Genomic DNA, 15,819 nt, shown 5'->3' with positions numbered 1-15,819 from the left:
TTGAGGCAGAAAATGGTAATTAAAACAGTGAACATCTGCATGACAGGATATTTCTAAAAAAGGAATGATTTCTTGATTGTTACATATTTTGATTTTTAAAGAAGCACAAGGAATTTAGGACCTCAGCAACCACTGAATCTGTATAAAAGCTGGATGCCTAATTACCTTTTGTGCCTTTCTGAAAATTCTCCATGTGTCCTCCTTGTTTTCGGTATTTTTGTTGGTATCTCAGTTCAAGGAGCCCAAACTCACAAGTATGAAGCTGCAAAACGTAAAAACCTCTTGATATTCACCATTGTAGCAAAAAAAGACCTTGCAGTGTGTCCCGACCTTGAGAAAATATTTTGCTGTGTAACTAACTACTGTGTTGTATATTCACTTTTTTGTTCCTGCACTAGATCTGTTACAATGAGCACCATTTGCAACTGTGTGATTAATGACTTCTGTCTGCAGTGCACTGTACAGTAGCACAACCAAGCAATACCTGTGAGAGTCCCATAATTCCCTGAAGACATATTGTCACAATGAGACACTTTTTCAGTTATTATGCATCTTTTTGTGTTCTATTTTGGTATGAACAGACAAATGTTTATTCCTTTTATACAGATTTTCTCCATACACCTTGTTATTCTAACTTACAAACCATGGGTATAATTTCATCCACAGTAAAACTGAACAGTAAGAATAATGCATGCTAATAACATAATGTAAAATAAAAGCATCCCAAATTCTCTTGATGTGAATTGTTAAAATGGAAGCCAAATTGCACCAAATTCACTTTTTTGATTATTTTAAAATTTAGGACTTGTGTGTGTATGTAGGGGAGGATAGTTTTGCAAAAGGCAACTATTATCAAGGTGCTGAAATTAATTGGCTGCTTTAATTGAGGTAGATTACTAGCTAATGCTTTCTTGAATACAGTAATTCTCCTATTAAATTATCTTTGAATAATTACCTGAAATTTCTCAGCTGCAGGGACTGATGGCTATTTAATTGCACAGTGATGTTGCTATATAATTACTTAACAAGGTGTCCTTTAATAGTTTAATTCCCCTTTTCCAAGAAAAAAAAAACCCTGCAAATACAACTTATATTTTTTAAGTGTTGTGATTTTACTTTTTTTTTTTTGTAGTACAGATAAATATAGGTGAATCATTAAAAGAAAGCTATTTGTTGACTTGCTTTTAAAAGTAAGTCTTTAGATTGTTCAAGCATAGGTTTGGACTCAGAAAAGTTTTAGAAACAAAAAAAAATTGGTTAGGTATTCCTTTTGTTTCATTATGTTTATTTTTATTTATTTATTTTTAACATGTTTTACATCATACTTAGAATGAGACATCAGAAACTTAGGTGTGATATGTGAAGACTTAACTATGTTTTTGCTGAGTTTTATGAATATGGATTTGTCCAGCTAATGGTATATTATGTGCTGAACCAAGGCAGATTGTTCAGGATTTTTAAGCCTGTATTTATTCACCCTGGCCAGAGAGAGCGAGGAGATTATTTCCTTGATGGTCCCTAGCAGCTGGAAAGAGTGACTAGAGAAAACAGCCATTTGCACAAAGATGTTCAAAGAAAAGTCTGGACTATTCAGGGGTCACAAGGAAAATGTCCTGGGATCAAGGATCATGCTGCATGATACACATTTTCTTGATAGTTCAAGGAGAGATTGTTTTTACTGTCTGGAAATATTCCACAGTGAACGCAAAACTTGGCGGGTATGAGGGAGCATATTGTTAAGTCAAAACCTGAGGCTGGAACTGTGAAGCTCAACGCAGCATTCTGGAAAAGTGCAGAGAGGTGTGGTAAGGACACCTTATCTGTTCAGTTTAGTTACATGAACAATTGTGCCTTTTCACTTTCATCTATATGTTATAGATCTGCTGGATCTATAGATTAGTCCAAGAGAACAAGTTCTGAACTCTGAACAGAAACAAAGGTCTGTTTAAAATGTGAGGGCTTTCAAATTTCCTTCTTAAAACTGAAGTACGTGCATATAGGGGTTGCTGATCAGTATGTGTTCCACACTGCTTCCATGACGATTGATGGAGGGTGTGATCTCTGAACATCTGTACCTGGAAGCCTCACGCTGTTGTTCAGAGGCTTGGGACTTTCATTCTGAATGTGCCAAGTTCCATCCTAAATAGCCTTCAGTATAGGCAGAAGTCTTTAAAAACAGATTGAGGAGACTGGTGCAGAACATGCACAAAATGGTCAGCAATGGTCAGCATTCATTTCTGAACCTCTTAGAAGCATTCCAAAATCCCTATTTGTATACACCACTTCAAGGCCAGCAGAGAATAGTCAGTCTATGCTCTGTCCACAGTGATTTTTTCTGTAGGCAGATCTTTGAAGGATAAAACTAGCATACTGGCTATACTAGATTAGAGGCACACATGGCACAAGCTGTCAGGAATGAAGGCATCAGTGCTGCATGTGTTATTCCATGAATCAAGAATTGTATGTTCATACCATCTAGTGTTATCTCCACTTTATCAGAGATGAATAGCAAAATGTTGTGTTGTTGGTGTTTTTTTTTAATATCCATCAATCTTGCAAGCCTGATATGAAATATTCATTACCTGATTTTCAGCAGTGTTCAACTTCACAAGATGGCCAACAGTGCGTTCAAATCAGACACTAAAGATTAGATTTTTTTTTTAAGCAGGATAAGCTGATGTAGAGCTGTTGACTGGATGTGATTTTTGTCAATTTGTATAAATAAGTCTGAAAATTGCAAGACATTCTTGAAATATTTTCCCTAATGCTTCAGTCAATGTGTGAGAAAACCCAAAACAGGAAAGAAATGCTTCAGAAATAATTTCTTGTCTGAGCACAAATCCACCCTTTTTCTACTCTTAACTTCTTAGTAGTCAATGACAAAAAGGCAATCCTTCCTCCTTGGGCGTGAGCAGGCTTAGGACCTTTACTTTATTTGATCTAAAAAACTTGTAATCTTTGCAGAGCGCCACTTCTGCCAGAGGCCCATGCTTCAGCAGGGGCTGAAAGACTCTGTGTGAGTGGAACATGAGCAGAGCACTAGGCCGCTGCTCTCCTGCAAATGTCTCTGCTCCTCCGTCATCCAGAGAGCTCAGGCCGTGGAGCTGCACTGTACCACTGTGCTTGCATTGTCATTAGATGTGCGTAAGAATACGGGGGAACATAAACAATGTCTTTGAGCTTAGCCATATCCAAGGGCCTGACATTAGGACTGGAGCCCATGTGTGCTAGATTCTGTATCATGGTGGTGTGGTGGTTTTTTTTTTTTTGTTGTTGTTTGTTTGGTTTTGTCCCATCTAGACATAGGGATATAAATAAAATTCCGTGAGGCAAAATACTGTTGTCCTGAAGCCCTTCAGCCTGCTGGAGATAGAAGGATAGTAGGTGGGATATATAAATGGAAAGATTAAGGGATATACCAGTCACCTCTCCAGAACGTTTCCAAGTCTCTCAGAAGTATTTTAGTTTCTGCTTCTCTTGCTTTTTCATTCTTTTATTTTTCTCCTGTTTTCTTTCTTTTTTGCTTTGACCTCTGCTTGTTCTTCATCTCTTTCTCCCCCCATCCAAACCCTCCCTTTTCATTCCCCACTCTTTCTACTTTACTCCTCCCCTCACTCATTCTCTTCAGCATTGCAGCAATGGTAGTCAAAAGAAGAAAGGCACAGAATTATCTGTTACTAAATGGGTGGTGCTGATGGAAAATTAGGGAGGAGGAAAAGAAGAATTAATTATCCATAATATAAGGGTTAAGAAATAAGATTTTCCCAACTAACAGTAATATCTGAAGATATCCTAAATTTCTGAGAAATGTGAACATTCCTTCTTCCTTCATCAGAAGGCAGTAGTAGCTAAAATGTTAGAAAATGAAAGAAAGGGTCAACCTTATGTTTTTATCCCAGCTTTCTGTAAGTAACCTGTATAGGGATTTTTTTCAAGGTTGCTGAACATCCACTGTTCCAATTTCTCTGCTTCTTAGGGAGGATGAGGCGTAATTGTAATCTGTTGCTTTGAGATCCTACTATGAAAGACATGAAACAAGTGCAAGTTGTTATTGCTAGGAGGTAGTGTGTATAACCAGTCACTGACTAGAGGACCATCCATTAATTTTTGTTTTGTTTATTTTTAAAAAGGTGTGCGGCTGATATGGAGAATATGTCAAGTCAACTGGATGAGTCAGCACGGGCAACATAAAGTGAGTTTGCTTTTTAAAGAAAAATGTTCACGCTCTAGGTGAATTTATTGCGATTTTACCTGCAGGGTTTTTTTCAGTACTTGCCTTGAACAAAGGCTGATAACATACATTAACAATGGGGAACATCTTTCCACAGACTTTATTTTTCTTAAGAGTAGTGATGATCAAAATCATATCCTCTTATCAATATGTTTTGCAAGAATATCTGCATTGGCCTGAAGACTCACTGACCACTCATCAGTACAAATAAGGTTTTGAAAATCATTTCATTTCTTCCCTGTAGTGGGAATACATCAAACATTGTCTCACTCAGTGTGTATGAGCAGGCACTGTTTTTGTGGGCGTTTTGGCTTTGTAATTTTAAATTAAGTGGGGTGCTGGTAATGTCCAAGCAACCTATTATAGAATTAAAATGGCAAAGTGAAACGCAGATGCAAGGTGATATGCAGACACGTAGACCTTTTATAACTCTATGCAGTGTTTGGGGACTGGAGAACAATATTCAGAAATTTGAGGGGGAAATTAATAGGAGGCACAGAGTTGGTCGCAGTGGCATTATTGTTATACCTTTGCATTATTTCATATATAAAATTAGCCAGAGGTAAAGATGGTGGTCTTCCTTCTGATGTTTTGCACAGCTGTAATACAGCTGTGAGATTTGATCCAATACCCACTGAAATAAGTAGTAATGTTTGTGTTGCAAGTGGTGGATTACATGTTAGGACCACAGATAGGGAGTAATCATGAGGCTGCTCTGAACCATGGGAGGGAAGGAGCTGAATTGCTCTCAGCCATTGCCAGGAGATCTCAAAGCCATCTTTTTCTGCAAAGTGTTGTGATAAGCATTGTGCTGATTTGGGGAATCTGGGCCTCAGTTTCTTCGACCTTCTGTCAGGAAGGAACACTGTCCACTTTGTGGTTAAATGAAGATGAAGTGCTGATCTTTACTCTTTCTAAAATTCTTTCCCTTCTTAAAACTAAGACTCATTGAACACAGGTCATTACCTGTCCTGATTAGCTCTTTTAATTTCTTTTTAATGCCATACTTTCAGTGAAATGCTTGGGGGGAAAAAATGGCTGGCAAAATGTGGTTTAGGTTTAGAATTCCATTTCTGAGCAATAAATTGACTCAGAAATTAGTACTTCAATATATTTATTATTATTTTTAAATTGTTTATATTATTTACAACTTCCTTCTTCCATACCTCAATCACTAATGATAAGATAAATATTGGTGTTATATTGGTATATTAGTTTGGAATAGAACAGAGCAAGTAAGCTTTTATTCACTTAGTGATTACAACAAAAATGGTATATCAACTCTAACATTTAATGCTTTTCAGAATTAAGGGTAGCCTTACAGTTAAAAAAAAAAAAAAATTGTCTTAAGGTAGAAAATTCACATACATTGAAAAATATGAAATTCCAACTTTTAGCAGATTTGTTTTCCAGTTCAGAGATATTGTCCGTCGGTCTTTCTGTTGAATGAATTAAGGTATGAAGGTGCTAGTGCTGATTTGGTTTTATTCATAGTTTTGTGATATTGCCTTCAGAGGGTGGGGTGAAGTGAGACCCCTGGGAGGGATGTGGGGCAGCACCTTTGTGGGCTGCAGGGTCTGCTTGAGAAGGAGACACCAAACTCTAAAGGTGGGGACAGCAAAGATGTCCTACACAGAAGTGGGAGCCTGCAGCTTGCACAGAGTCTGTATGGTGGCAGGGAGGAGCACGCAACAGTCAGTGATGCCTTCAAGGCAACAGAAGGAAGAATTTTCTGGGGACTGGGTAAAGTTACATGCAAATCAGAGTCCCCATATCTGCTGGAACCAGGCATGGAGGCAAGGATCTCTGTAAAAATGCAGTGGGCAGGGGTAGAGCTGAATCATCATCTTTGCAGTTCTGTCCAGCATTGCTGTCATTGAGATGAAGAAGAATGGAGAGGAAAAAAAAAAAAATGAGATTAGTCAAGAAATATACAGGCAAAGCTGCTTTAATAAAATCATATGACCTTGTATCAGTAGAATGTGATGCTAAGTTTGCATACAAGTGTGCATTCCACACCTCCTGTATTACATTTTATTTAACCTTATCACTTAATTTTATTTTTAATACTTTTTTTTTTCCGGAGTTATTTTCTTCCTTTATCTCTTGAGGGGTTTGTATGATGCATATTTTCGTCTAGAATGAAAATAAAGTTCTCAAATCTAAACTTTGCAGAAAATATCTCAACCTTTTCCTGTCTCAGTAACTACTAGAATTTTCATGTTGGTCAAGCACCAGGTCACATCTGGGTGTTTGACAAGGGTATCACATACCGCGTATCGGGTGCACAAAGTGCCTCATGCAGGGTTGGCTGGGTCTCCTTGCTAAGCACAGCTGTGGCATACAGGTACAGACAGGGAAGTACACTTCCAGGTGGTTTCTTGGAGAGAAGGTCTCACTGGGAAGCTGATATCCCTATGCCGGCATGTAGCACAAGACCTTTTTGCTTGTTCAGGCGTCCCAAATACCAATGTGATGGTGAATATTGTCAATTCTAGCACCTGAGATCCTGAAGCAGGAGAGGAGACTTAGCTCAGTCCATCACAATATGTAGACCCTCATCTATAATATGGAGAGTTAAGTGGGGGCAAATCAATGAGTTAATAGTTCAGGAGACTTGGCAGGTGTGCTAGTGTTTCTGTCAAAAGAATGTGTTTGTTACTGTTCCTTGTCGAGATTAACCTGAAAATCCAAATAAATGTCAACACATGAGGTCACTGGATGAAAGAAAAGTTTTACAGTTGGCAAAAAAAAAAAAAAAATTCATAAAACTTCTTCTTTAGCGTAAAATGTTTTAACTGTATCATTTTCAGCCTTCTTGTCATGCTGTAAAAAAAAAAAAAGTGGATCTTGATAAGTTGAATTTTATGTCTGGATACTGTTTATCATGAGACCAAGACCAGTGAGACACTGGCAGTGCTTCAATGTGCCAAGCTTAAAATAATGTAAGTGAAATGGATGTATTAGTTAAGAAGCTTTAAGAAGGTTTTTTTGTTGTTTTTTTTTTTTTTTTAATAAAGAGTTTTTATTAATACTTTTTTTTATAAGGCTGCAGTTCTGGATATTTTATGCCTCTTTGGGAAGCTAGAACTCAGGCAGACTTTCTTTTAGTGTGGAAGAATTGTTTTTTTCCTCCTACCTTAGTGGAGGGCCAGTACTTTTTTTCTCTGGTGGTACTTGGGGTGAGGGGAAGGCAAGCGTGGGTCATCAGAATGGTTCAGACCTAGACATTTCCTAATACTGCCCCTACAGACAAGATCCATAGACACTGTGGCAATTACAAATAATATCAAATTCAAAGGTATGCACATATCCCTTATCACTAAAACCAGTTAGAAGGATTGCTCTAACTTTAGATGGAGACTTTAATACTAGGAAAAAGCTCAGAATAAAATTATAGTGAGAGTTGCAAATTAAATAATTTGGATCAAATGCACTGGATTTAATTCAGATCTGTTGGATAACATGGGTTGGACTAGGTCTTCTCTTGTGGATATCCAGAAAAAAAAAAAGGATACTAATTCCTCAATTCCATATCAAGGTGTGTACAGCTTTCGTTCCCTTTTACAGCCTTTTGTGATTGTACTTTACATCTTCTTCTTTACTTTTCCTCAATCCTGCAGCTTTCTTCTGTCTCAGATTCTGTATTCTGGATATTCACTTCCTGGTAGTAAAGGAATACTTACCTTGTTTCTGACTTTCTGGTGAACTTTCATATTCTCTTTATCTATATGATAAGAGATGAGATATTCATGCTCAAAGTGGTCATAAAATATTCTGTCTTTAATTTGGATTTACCTCATCTGTGTAAACAATAAAGATTAAAACACAGGCTATGCACATGAAGTTTACATATTCATATGCAGCTATCGTATATTAAATATCAATTCTACAATCATTATAATTACATTGCACTTTTTTGGTAATTGGCCTTAAACCATTACGCCCAAATTACACATGGTATTAGAATTACACTACCATCTAGTGACTCTTAGATGTCCACATTAGATTGTGCTTCCAAACCCTGGTTTTGTTAATAATAAAGGAAGCTTTTTTCTCTTCTTTTGTAGGTATGAGGTAGAGTTAGTAGACTTAACAATGTGTCCTGCATTGAATCTAACTAGTAATACAATTCAAGAGAAAACACCGTCCTTTTAAATTTTTCAAACTTTTGTAGATCTTTCAATGCAAAGTACCAGTTATCTTTATTTTAATGCATTCCTTTTGAAACCTTGAAGATCCTAATATTTGGCCTGAAAATAATTTGGTTTCGTGTTATTGTGAGTGCATTTAAAATAGTGATGCTCAACAAAGAGAGGGCAGGCAACGTTTCGTGCTGCCCTTGCCCTTGGTTAGAGGCTGCAGTGGAGCTGCAGCCAGGAGGGGGCACAACGAGCAGCTTTTCCCGTTAACCCTTTGAAAAGTTGATGGCATAATCAGGGGAAATTTATGCAGGGTTTCAGACTGTACCTTTTTGTTGCACTTCTAACATATCAGTGAAATAGTGGCAAGGAGAGAAAGAGTCACAGTGTTGCATAATAGAAGAAATACATTTTAATTTTCTTTTCCCTCACATCTTTTTGCCCTGTATGCATCGTAAGTCTTCAAATGGTACTTAGAGCATAAAAAATCAGAATAGTTTTCCTTTGGTTATAACAGAAATCATTTTTGCTAGATCTGTATACAAAATCTTGTTTCTTCAATCTTGTGCATCTGGATTAATGTAGCAGGTTGTTATGAATGTTGCTGATAGGCATGTTGTTCACATGTGAGAGGTGTAATCGGATCTCTAGGTCCTGAGGGTCTAGAAGCTCAAAGCAACTGTTAGGTGTGACATTTTTGACACTGAGTAAGACTTTTAGCACTCTGGGCAATTAAGTATTTGTGTGTACCAAGTATGCGCTCAACTGCTTGCATAATTTGCATGAATAGCTAGTTGCACACACAAGTACATAATTAATTAACTGCCTGTGCTATTAACTGCTGTGGACATACAGCTATATCTGTTTTCTTTTTTAGGAACATTTGTGTAAAATTTTTAGTGCTTGTAGGATACACCAGTAGAGGAAGAATAATAAATATAGCACTTTGTATGCATAAGTAGAATCCATATGATGTTCTTGTTTCCATAAACCAGTAATTGCTATTTAAAAACAGTGTTTGCAAAATCCCCAAGAATCATTTTCAGTAAACTTATCTTCATTCTGACCTGTCAGTGCAGACATGCAATTTCAGCTCAGGTGTTTAAACTGGAGTACAATTTTTATGTACAAGTCCATATTGTGCGTTCCAACTTGGTCATGCAGTTCTTTTAATATAAAATGTTTGTGGGGGAGACGAGTTCAAGAGCTGAAGCTGATGCAAGTTGCTTCCATCCCTTCACTGGGCTTTGGATCAGGCTCATCAAGCCCAGCAAGGGGCAGGTCACTCGCACGACGGTTATAGAGGCTCTTCCCTCTGAATGAATAAACCATTTATAATTGTATTTTGTAAAGTGCACAGGCGCCATAAATGGTATGAGATTTTTTTTTTCTCTGAATTGGGTTCTTTGTACTGAAATGTGTAGTTAGCACAAATATTCATCCTGCTCTGCTGTAGAAGCTGAAAGGGTCCAGAGGAAACTATGAATGCGCAAGTCATACTGACATTTCACTCCTCAGTCCTTTGCCCTGATATTGTAACTTCACTATTTCTCGGCAAAGGCATAAGTGTGGAACATATCCAGCTAATATGAAAAAAAAACTTTAACTTTTCATGAGCGATGAAATTCAAAGCTTAAAATGATGAAGTTATATCAATTGAATTTCCTGTTCCTTTTTCATATTTGTGAGTTTTAGGAGCATGAACCTCATGCAGCTAAGAAGCAGTAAAGATGTGTGTAGACTGCTTATTTGTTGAAAACCAACAGTGAGTGCTACAGTACTTAGAAGGGAACTGTAATTGCTCTAAGCTTTTCCTCTTCTGGGGTGTATAGTACTCTGATCTTCATAATCCTGGGTATTGAGAAACTGAATAACAGTCGTCTTGTTTAAAGTAAAGTGAAAAACATCAATTGCATCTCTCCTCCCTGACTCTTACCCTGGCAGTATTGCCTTGAAAAGCAATTTTCCTGCAGAACCACTGACATATTAGTGTCCTTAAAAATTAAGATGCTGATTCATTAGTCCTTGAAATTCTGAAAACAAATCAGTGCAAATTCTTTTTATTTGAATATTTTTATGAATTTATAAAAATAAAAAATAAAAATAAAAACGATACACTAAGATTTGTATATTTTAAATAAAAATATTTAATTTTAAAAGCTATGATTGGGGTGGAATGCTTCTTTAATCAGAATTAAGCTTCAGAATTAATATAGCTCTAATAATCAGCATCCCCATGAAAATGTGCATGCTCATCATAAGTAATATTTCAGTTTTTCTAGCCAGAAGCTCCCTATATATTTTACTGTAATGTCTTTCCATTGGTATTTTACTTCAAAGTCACATTAGAAATAACTAATGGACAAAATCCTTGTACACATGCTTTAAAGTAACAGAAACAAACAAACAACCCCCCCAAGTAATTGTCAGCCCATGTCAGCAATTCAGTTATTAGGATCACATAAACCCATGTCTTATATATTCCACCCAGAATTGTTTTAAGGTCCTTGTATGCATAGAATTTTGAAATATATTATTTGAATATAAAAGTAGATTATGTATTTCCCCTGTGGCTGGCCAAATGTCTTTCCAACAAAGGGTAAAATAAGAAGGCTATTTTTTTGTGTAAAAGAGTGATCTTTTTAGTCATGCTTGATTGCTTTTTCAGGACTGTCTCCATTTATAATGAGATATTCTTGGACTCATTTGAACCAGAAAGTTTAGCAAAATTGTTACATTTTTACATAAAATACCTTGAATTATTTAAACTGTCTCAAACTCAGTATTTTTTTAAATATGTGATATGTATTGGATTTTTTGTTTCACAAATGGAATATGACATAAAATGGCAATATATTTAGCATATTTACAGAAATATTTGTTTTAATCTTTCGTACTTGTCAGCACTTCACACTAATTTAGTCTTATCTGCTTCTAAGGAGTTATACAGTAAAGGATGCACTTGTTATTCAAATCCCTGTTAATGTTCCATATCGTAGTTTGGCAAGAGAGCTGTTACTGTATTGGGCTATGATACAGGAAAGTTTAAGTTATCTGTACTTTTCAGAGAACTTGGCCTAGGACGTCTGTGCTAGAGTGACGAGAATAATGAGGAGAATTTACTTTTATCAGCTGTTTTAAATGGTATCACAAAATCTGTTCTGAAATAATGTTTTTAAAGGATCTAACATGCAAATAAATGTACATACCTTGAGAAAAAATGTATTTTCATTACAATCACAGTCCCCAGATAAAATGGTAAATATGTTATGCTTTAGGAATATTTATTTGTAGTTTAAGATATATTTCACAATACCTACATTTGTTTTAGATTTGGAATTTAGGCAATCATAATTCTTTGCTTAGCTCAATCCTAGTTCTTGTATTACTATATATCTAATGTTTTCAATGTATTTTGTAAACTATTTCATTTTAATATTAATAGAGTTTTCTTAACCATTTCTGTACTTAACAAGCAACAATATCTTTATCAGATGTAAATCAAGTATCAAAACCCTACAGCAATTCTTTTTAAATGAACCAATTGTTTGATATTCACAATTTTATTTTACAGTATATCATTCAGGCAGCATGAGAAGTAGTTCTTTTACTTCTGAACCCACAGCAAAAGCTGTGTCTCATATCTCCTGTAACTGTCCATTCTTTTTTATAAGATTTATTTTTGCCTGTGGTGCTGAATTGAAAAAGTCACCCAGCTAAAATGTAGTTACTTCATTTCCAAGTAAAAACAATAGTGTTTTCATGTCCATACTTATTATTATTCTGAGAATGTACTAATTTGTTACATCCAAGATGACGGTTAGTTTGGTCCATGAAAGAGGCACTGTGCCAACTACTGCAGTTAAGTAAAAGGACTTCTTTCATGGAAAGTAGTGGGACAGAAAGTAGCCTGCAGTGCAAGTGGGTACGGGGAGGCAGATTGCCAGCAGAGTCATCCTGGTATCAGGCTTTACTGTGTTGGGTTCTGAATGAAGCTAAAACTATGATTTCACTAAATGTCGGCATGGGCAGCCAAATTTTCAAGCCACTAGTGCTCTAAGGAGCAACTGATAAATGTTTTATCCCTTCAGGCTGTAGTTGATGTTGCACAAGGATTTTGCATGTGCTCAATGCATTATCATTCTTGGCATTAAGCTTAGATAATTGTCTACTTATATTGAGCCTGTAATAGCAAAATACAAGTGAAGAGGCATGTTTTACAAAGTAAAACTATGAAATAGGTTTAGCTATATTACTATGGATTTTTTTTTTTGTTCTATCCTACTGAATTTGAATGAGAATGAAGTATGATTCTATACCTTAATTCTGCTCAAACCAGGGTGGTCTCATAATTTTGTTTTACATGCATGACATTGCTTAAGGTCATTAGTTGTAAATCTTAGTATAAAAAGACTGAAAATATATTCAGTACTTTGTAGTTACCGAATACATATTTAAAAGCCTCTATGAAAAGTCGGGACCTACATGGCAGATTTTCAGTTACTGAATGGTCAATTTAATGATGTAGATTAGCTGTATCTAAACAGTAAATGGAGATAGGCTGTTGCAAGGCTTTGATGAATCTCTCTGATGCATATCCCAGTTGATCAATTTTCTAATTTTAGAGATTAGTATTCTGCTTTTCAGTCCTAATATGCTCTCTGGTTACATTTTATTTGACATTCAACTTAGATGAGGTGTAACTTTATTTATGTTTTTCTTTTGTTTTGCTGTAGCTAGTCTAACAAACAGAAATCAAATTCAAATTCGGCCATTCTCTTTTCAGTGGCTAATGTAATGGTCTTATTTTTTCACTTATTTTTTCTTAGTGTCACCTGTCTTCTAATTAATTCCTTCCCTATTGTCTTAAATGTTTTAAAGAAAAGTGGATTGCATAGAGAGATTTTTTAACAGTTGAATTTAACTATGCTAAGAGTTTAACAGTGAAAACTTATAGAAAAATTACTTCTTTATCAGACAACTACTGGAATAGTAATACCGTGTATAGTATGACCAACTTTATTATGTATATAAATTCTCTTTACATAGTGTCTATTGAGAATATACAGGGAGCTTTATGTGTAAATATTAAGTATTGTTTAAATAATTTAAGAAAAAATCCTATATTGTTTTTATTGTTCTTGTTGGAGCTGAAGTAGTTTCTGTAAGTGTATGAATTACTTTTTTTTTTCATTTTCAACATGAAGGCTACTAGAGTCTATCAAATTGATAAAATACCCTCTCAGACACATGCAGATCAAAATAAATTATCGAGAATGCTATTGCTTTGTCTTACGAGGGTAGGATCTTTAACATACAGAATAATTAAATATTTGTAATAAGGCAGTTAACTCGAGCAGTTTATTGCTGTGATTTGCAAAACTGCGTTGAGCTGCTTTCTTTTCATTTCAGTGATGGTGGAACAAACATTTCTTTAATAAGGCTACAACACATTCTAATTTTGTTGCAAAAGCTTAGATAAGGATCAGGCCCCCTCTGAATCACTGCCTTGACCTATGACATTGAAAGTGCTGAAGCGCTTTGGCAAAAGAAGAGTTAGTCATTCATTATTATGCACAGGACTTTCCAGTTCTAAAGGGGCTCTGTGCTTTCTCTCAGATAGACTTTGTTTGTTGGAAATGAGAACTGTATTTTGGCAGTAAAGGACAAGAACTGAAGCAACTCTGCAGGCAGACTCATTATGATATAATCCTTCATTAATCCTTATTCTCTATTAATAGATCATGACAGAAGTTTTGCTTTGGTTGACCATCTTCACCAGCAAGCAGTGAGAAAGCATTACTAGACAAAGGTCCAAACTCAGCTTTTATGGCTATCGGTTTATTTACAGTTTTGAGAAAGTATGTATGATAACCTTTGACAAGTTAGTGTACTAAGTGATCTGTTTTCATTGAGTGCAACCAAGCTATGTATCTTAAAAATGTGATTTATCTGTCTGAAAATGGATTACTTATGTGACTCACCTGGCAGATAAATACAGTGTAAACATCAGGTGTCGATTGCAGACTTGCTGCACGAAAAATTGTTGGTTTTTTGTTTTGTTTTGGACAGGATCAGGAGAAAAACTTGGAACGTAACCTTGGACTGTGTTAGAATATCTTTTTGTAACAAAAACATTATTTTGCTTTTTATTAGAATTTTTAAAAAACGTAAGTCAAGAATAATGAGGTTCATATTCACCAAATATAGCAACATATTGTTCTTGGCCATTCTCAAGTCATCATAGACTGACAGTGATGAAGGACAAGTGCACATGAAAATAAAAACAAATATATTTAGTGTATTATTGACCATTGACTAGGTTGTGCCTGGTTCTTGTTAGAGTTGGATTTATTTGCATTAAATCTTGACTGTGCCGTTATACATGGAACATAAGAACAGTTTACTTTTCTACTGAGATATTCCTATAGGGCTGCTGCTGACAGAATAGGCTAGTGGGTGTAGTTATACAAATTACACTTTGGAAATATTAACACATATTACAAACATGATTTGAATATAAGACAAAACAATTTCTGAATCAACTGTCTGCATTCTACAGAAGCTATATTGCATCATTTGTTTAAACAAACTGCAGTTTAAATGAACTGTTCTTTTAAAATGCAATAATCTGTGAGATTTTAATACTTTAATGAGGTAAAACAGACTACCTCCATTGCCTTCTGTGAAACTATGCTGATTCACTTCCATTGCGAACTTGACTACAAATTTTATTACATCTTCTTATGCTTTTGCCTCTCTTTGTTATGGATATGTTCTCTGTAATATATGATTGACGGGGGAAAAATGGTGTAGAGTTTCCAGAGTTTTGGAAGTTGGTTTGAGAAGAGCTGCTTTTTCACATAAAAGTATGTTTGATCTTTGAGATAATTCCAGGAACAAATGCCTAAAATTTGGGGGGAAAAAGTATGTCTGAAAATGTAATAATTATTTAAAAAAAAAAAACGGGGGGGGGGGTGGCAAGACAATAATTTATGTCTGAAATTCTCCATATATTATTCTTTCATGTAGTTTCTTACCATTCTGACCTTTCTGGTCAAAAAGGTATGAAGTATGAATAGATAGAATATATTTCCATAGGGAAGCTTCGTGATCCAAATAGAGGAGATAATGCAATGTATTTTACAATTTATATTTTTTACTACCACTTAATGTGATACGTTACACAAACAAAGGTTCTATATTTGCTGCATACTGTGTGAAACTGTTGTCAAGTTTGTTTGTGTTGTGTTTTTTTTTTCCCTCTGCAAATAAAATTTAATAATTCAGCTTTGCTGATGAGAATTATTTTTGAATCTGATTTAGTCATAGCGTGACCTTTCAGATACGGTGATAGAGAAGAAATGGGAAAACATAATTCAGAAGTTCTAAACTATTTTTCTTGTACTCTTGTTTTATTCTTCTTTGGGAGAATGCTCAAAAAAA

At 35.5% G+C, this 15,819-nt stretch overlaps 1 protein-coding gene across 1 annotated transcript in view; it reads left to right on the top strand.

Annotated features, from left to right (window-relative positions):
• Positions 1 to 15,819, top strand: part of LOC310904150 (uncharacterized protein) — a 265,904-nt gene that overhangs the window by 124,245 nt on the left and 125,840 nt on the right. The window contains exon 6 of the mRNA XM_083848465.1: positions 4,131 to 4,192. Coding sequence (XP_083704591.1) covers positions 4,131 to 4,192 — 62 coding nt within the window. The remainder of the gene's footprint in view (positions 1 to 4,130; positions 4,193 to 15,819) is intronic.

Source organism: Anser anser, assembly GCF_964211835.1.
Source record: "Anser anser genome assembly, chromosome: 9".
Taxonomy (NCBI): Eukaryota; Metazoa; Chordata; class Aves; order Anseriformes; family Anatidae; genus Anser; species Anser anser.
The sequence above is the reverse complement of the archived record's forward strand: the minus strand, read 5'-3'. Positions and strand labels throughout refer to the sequence as shown.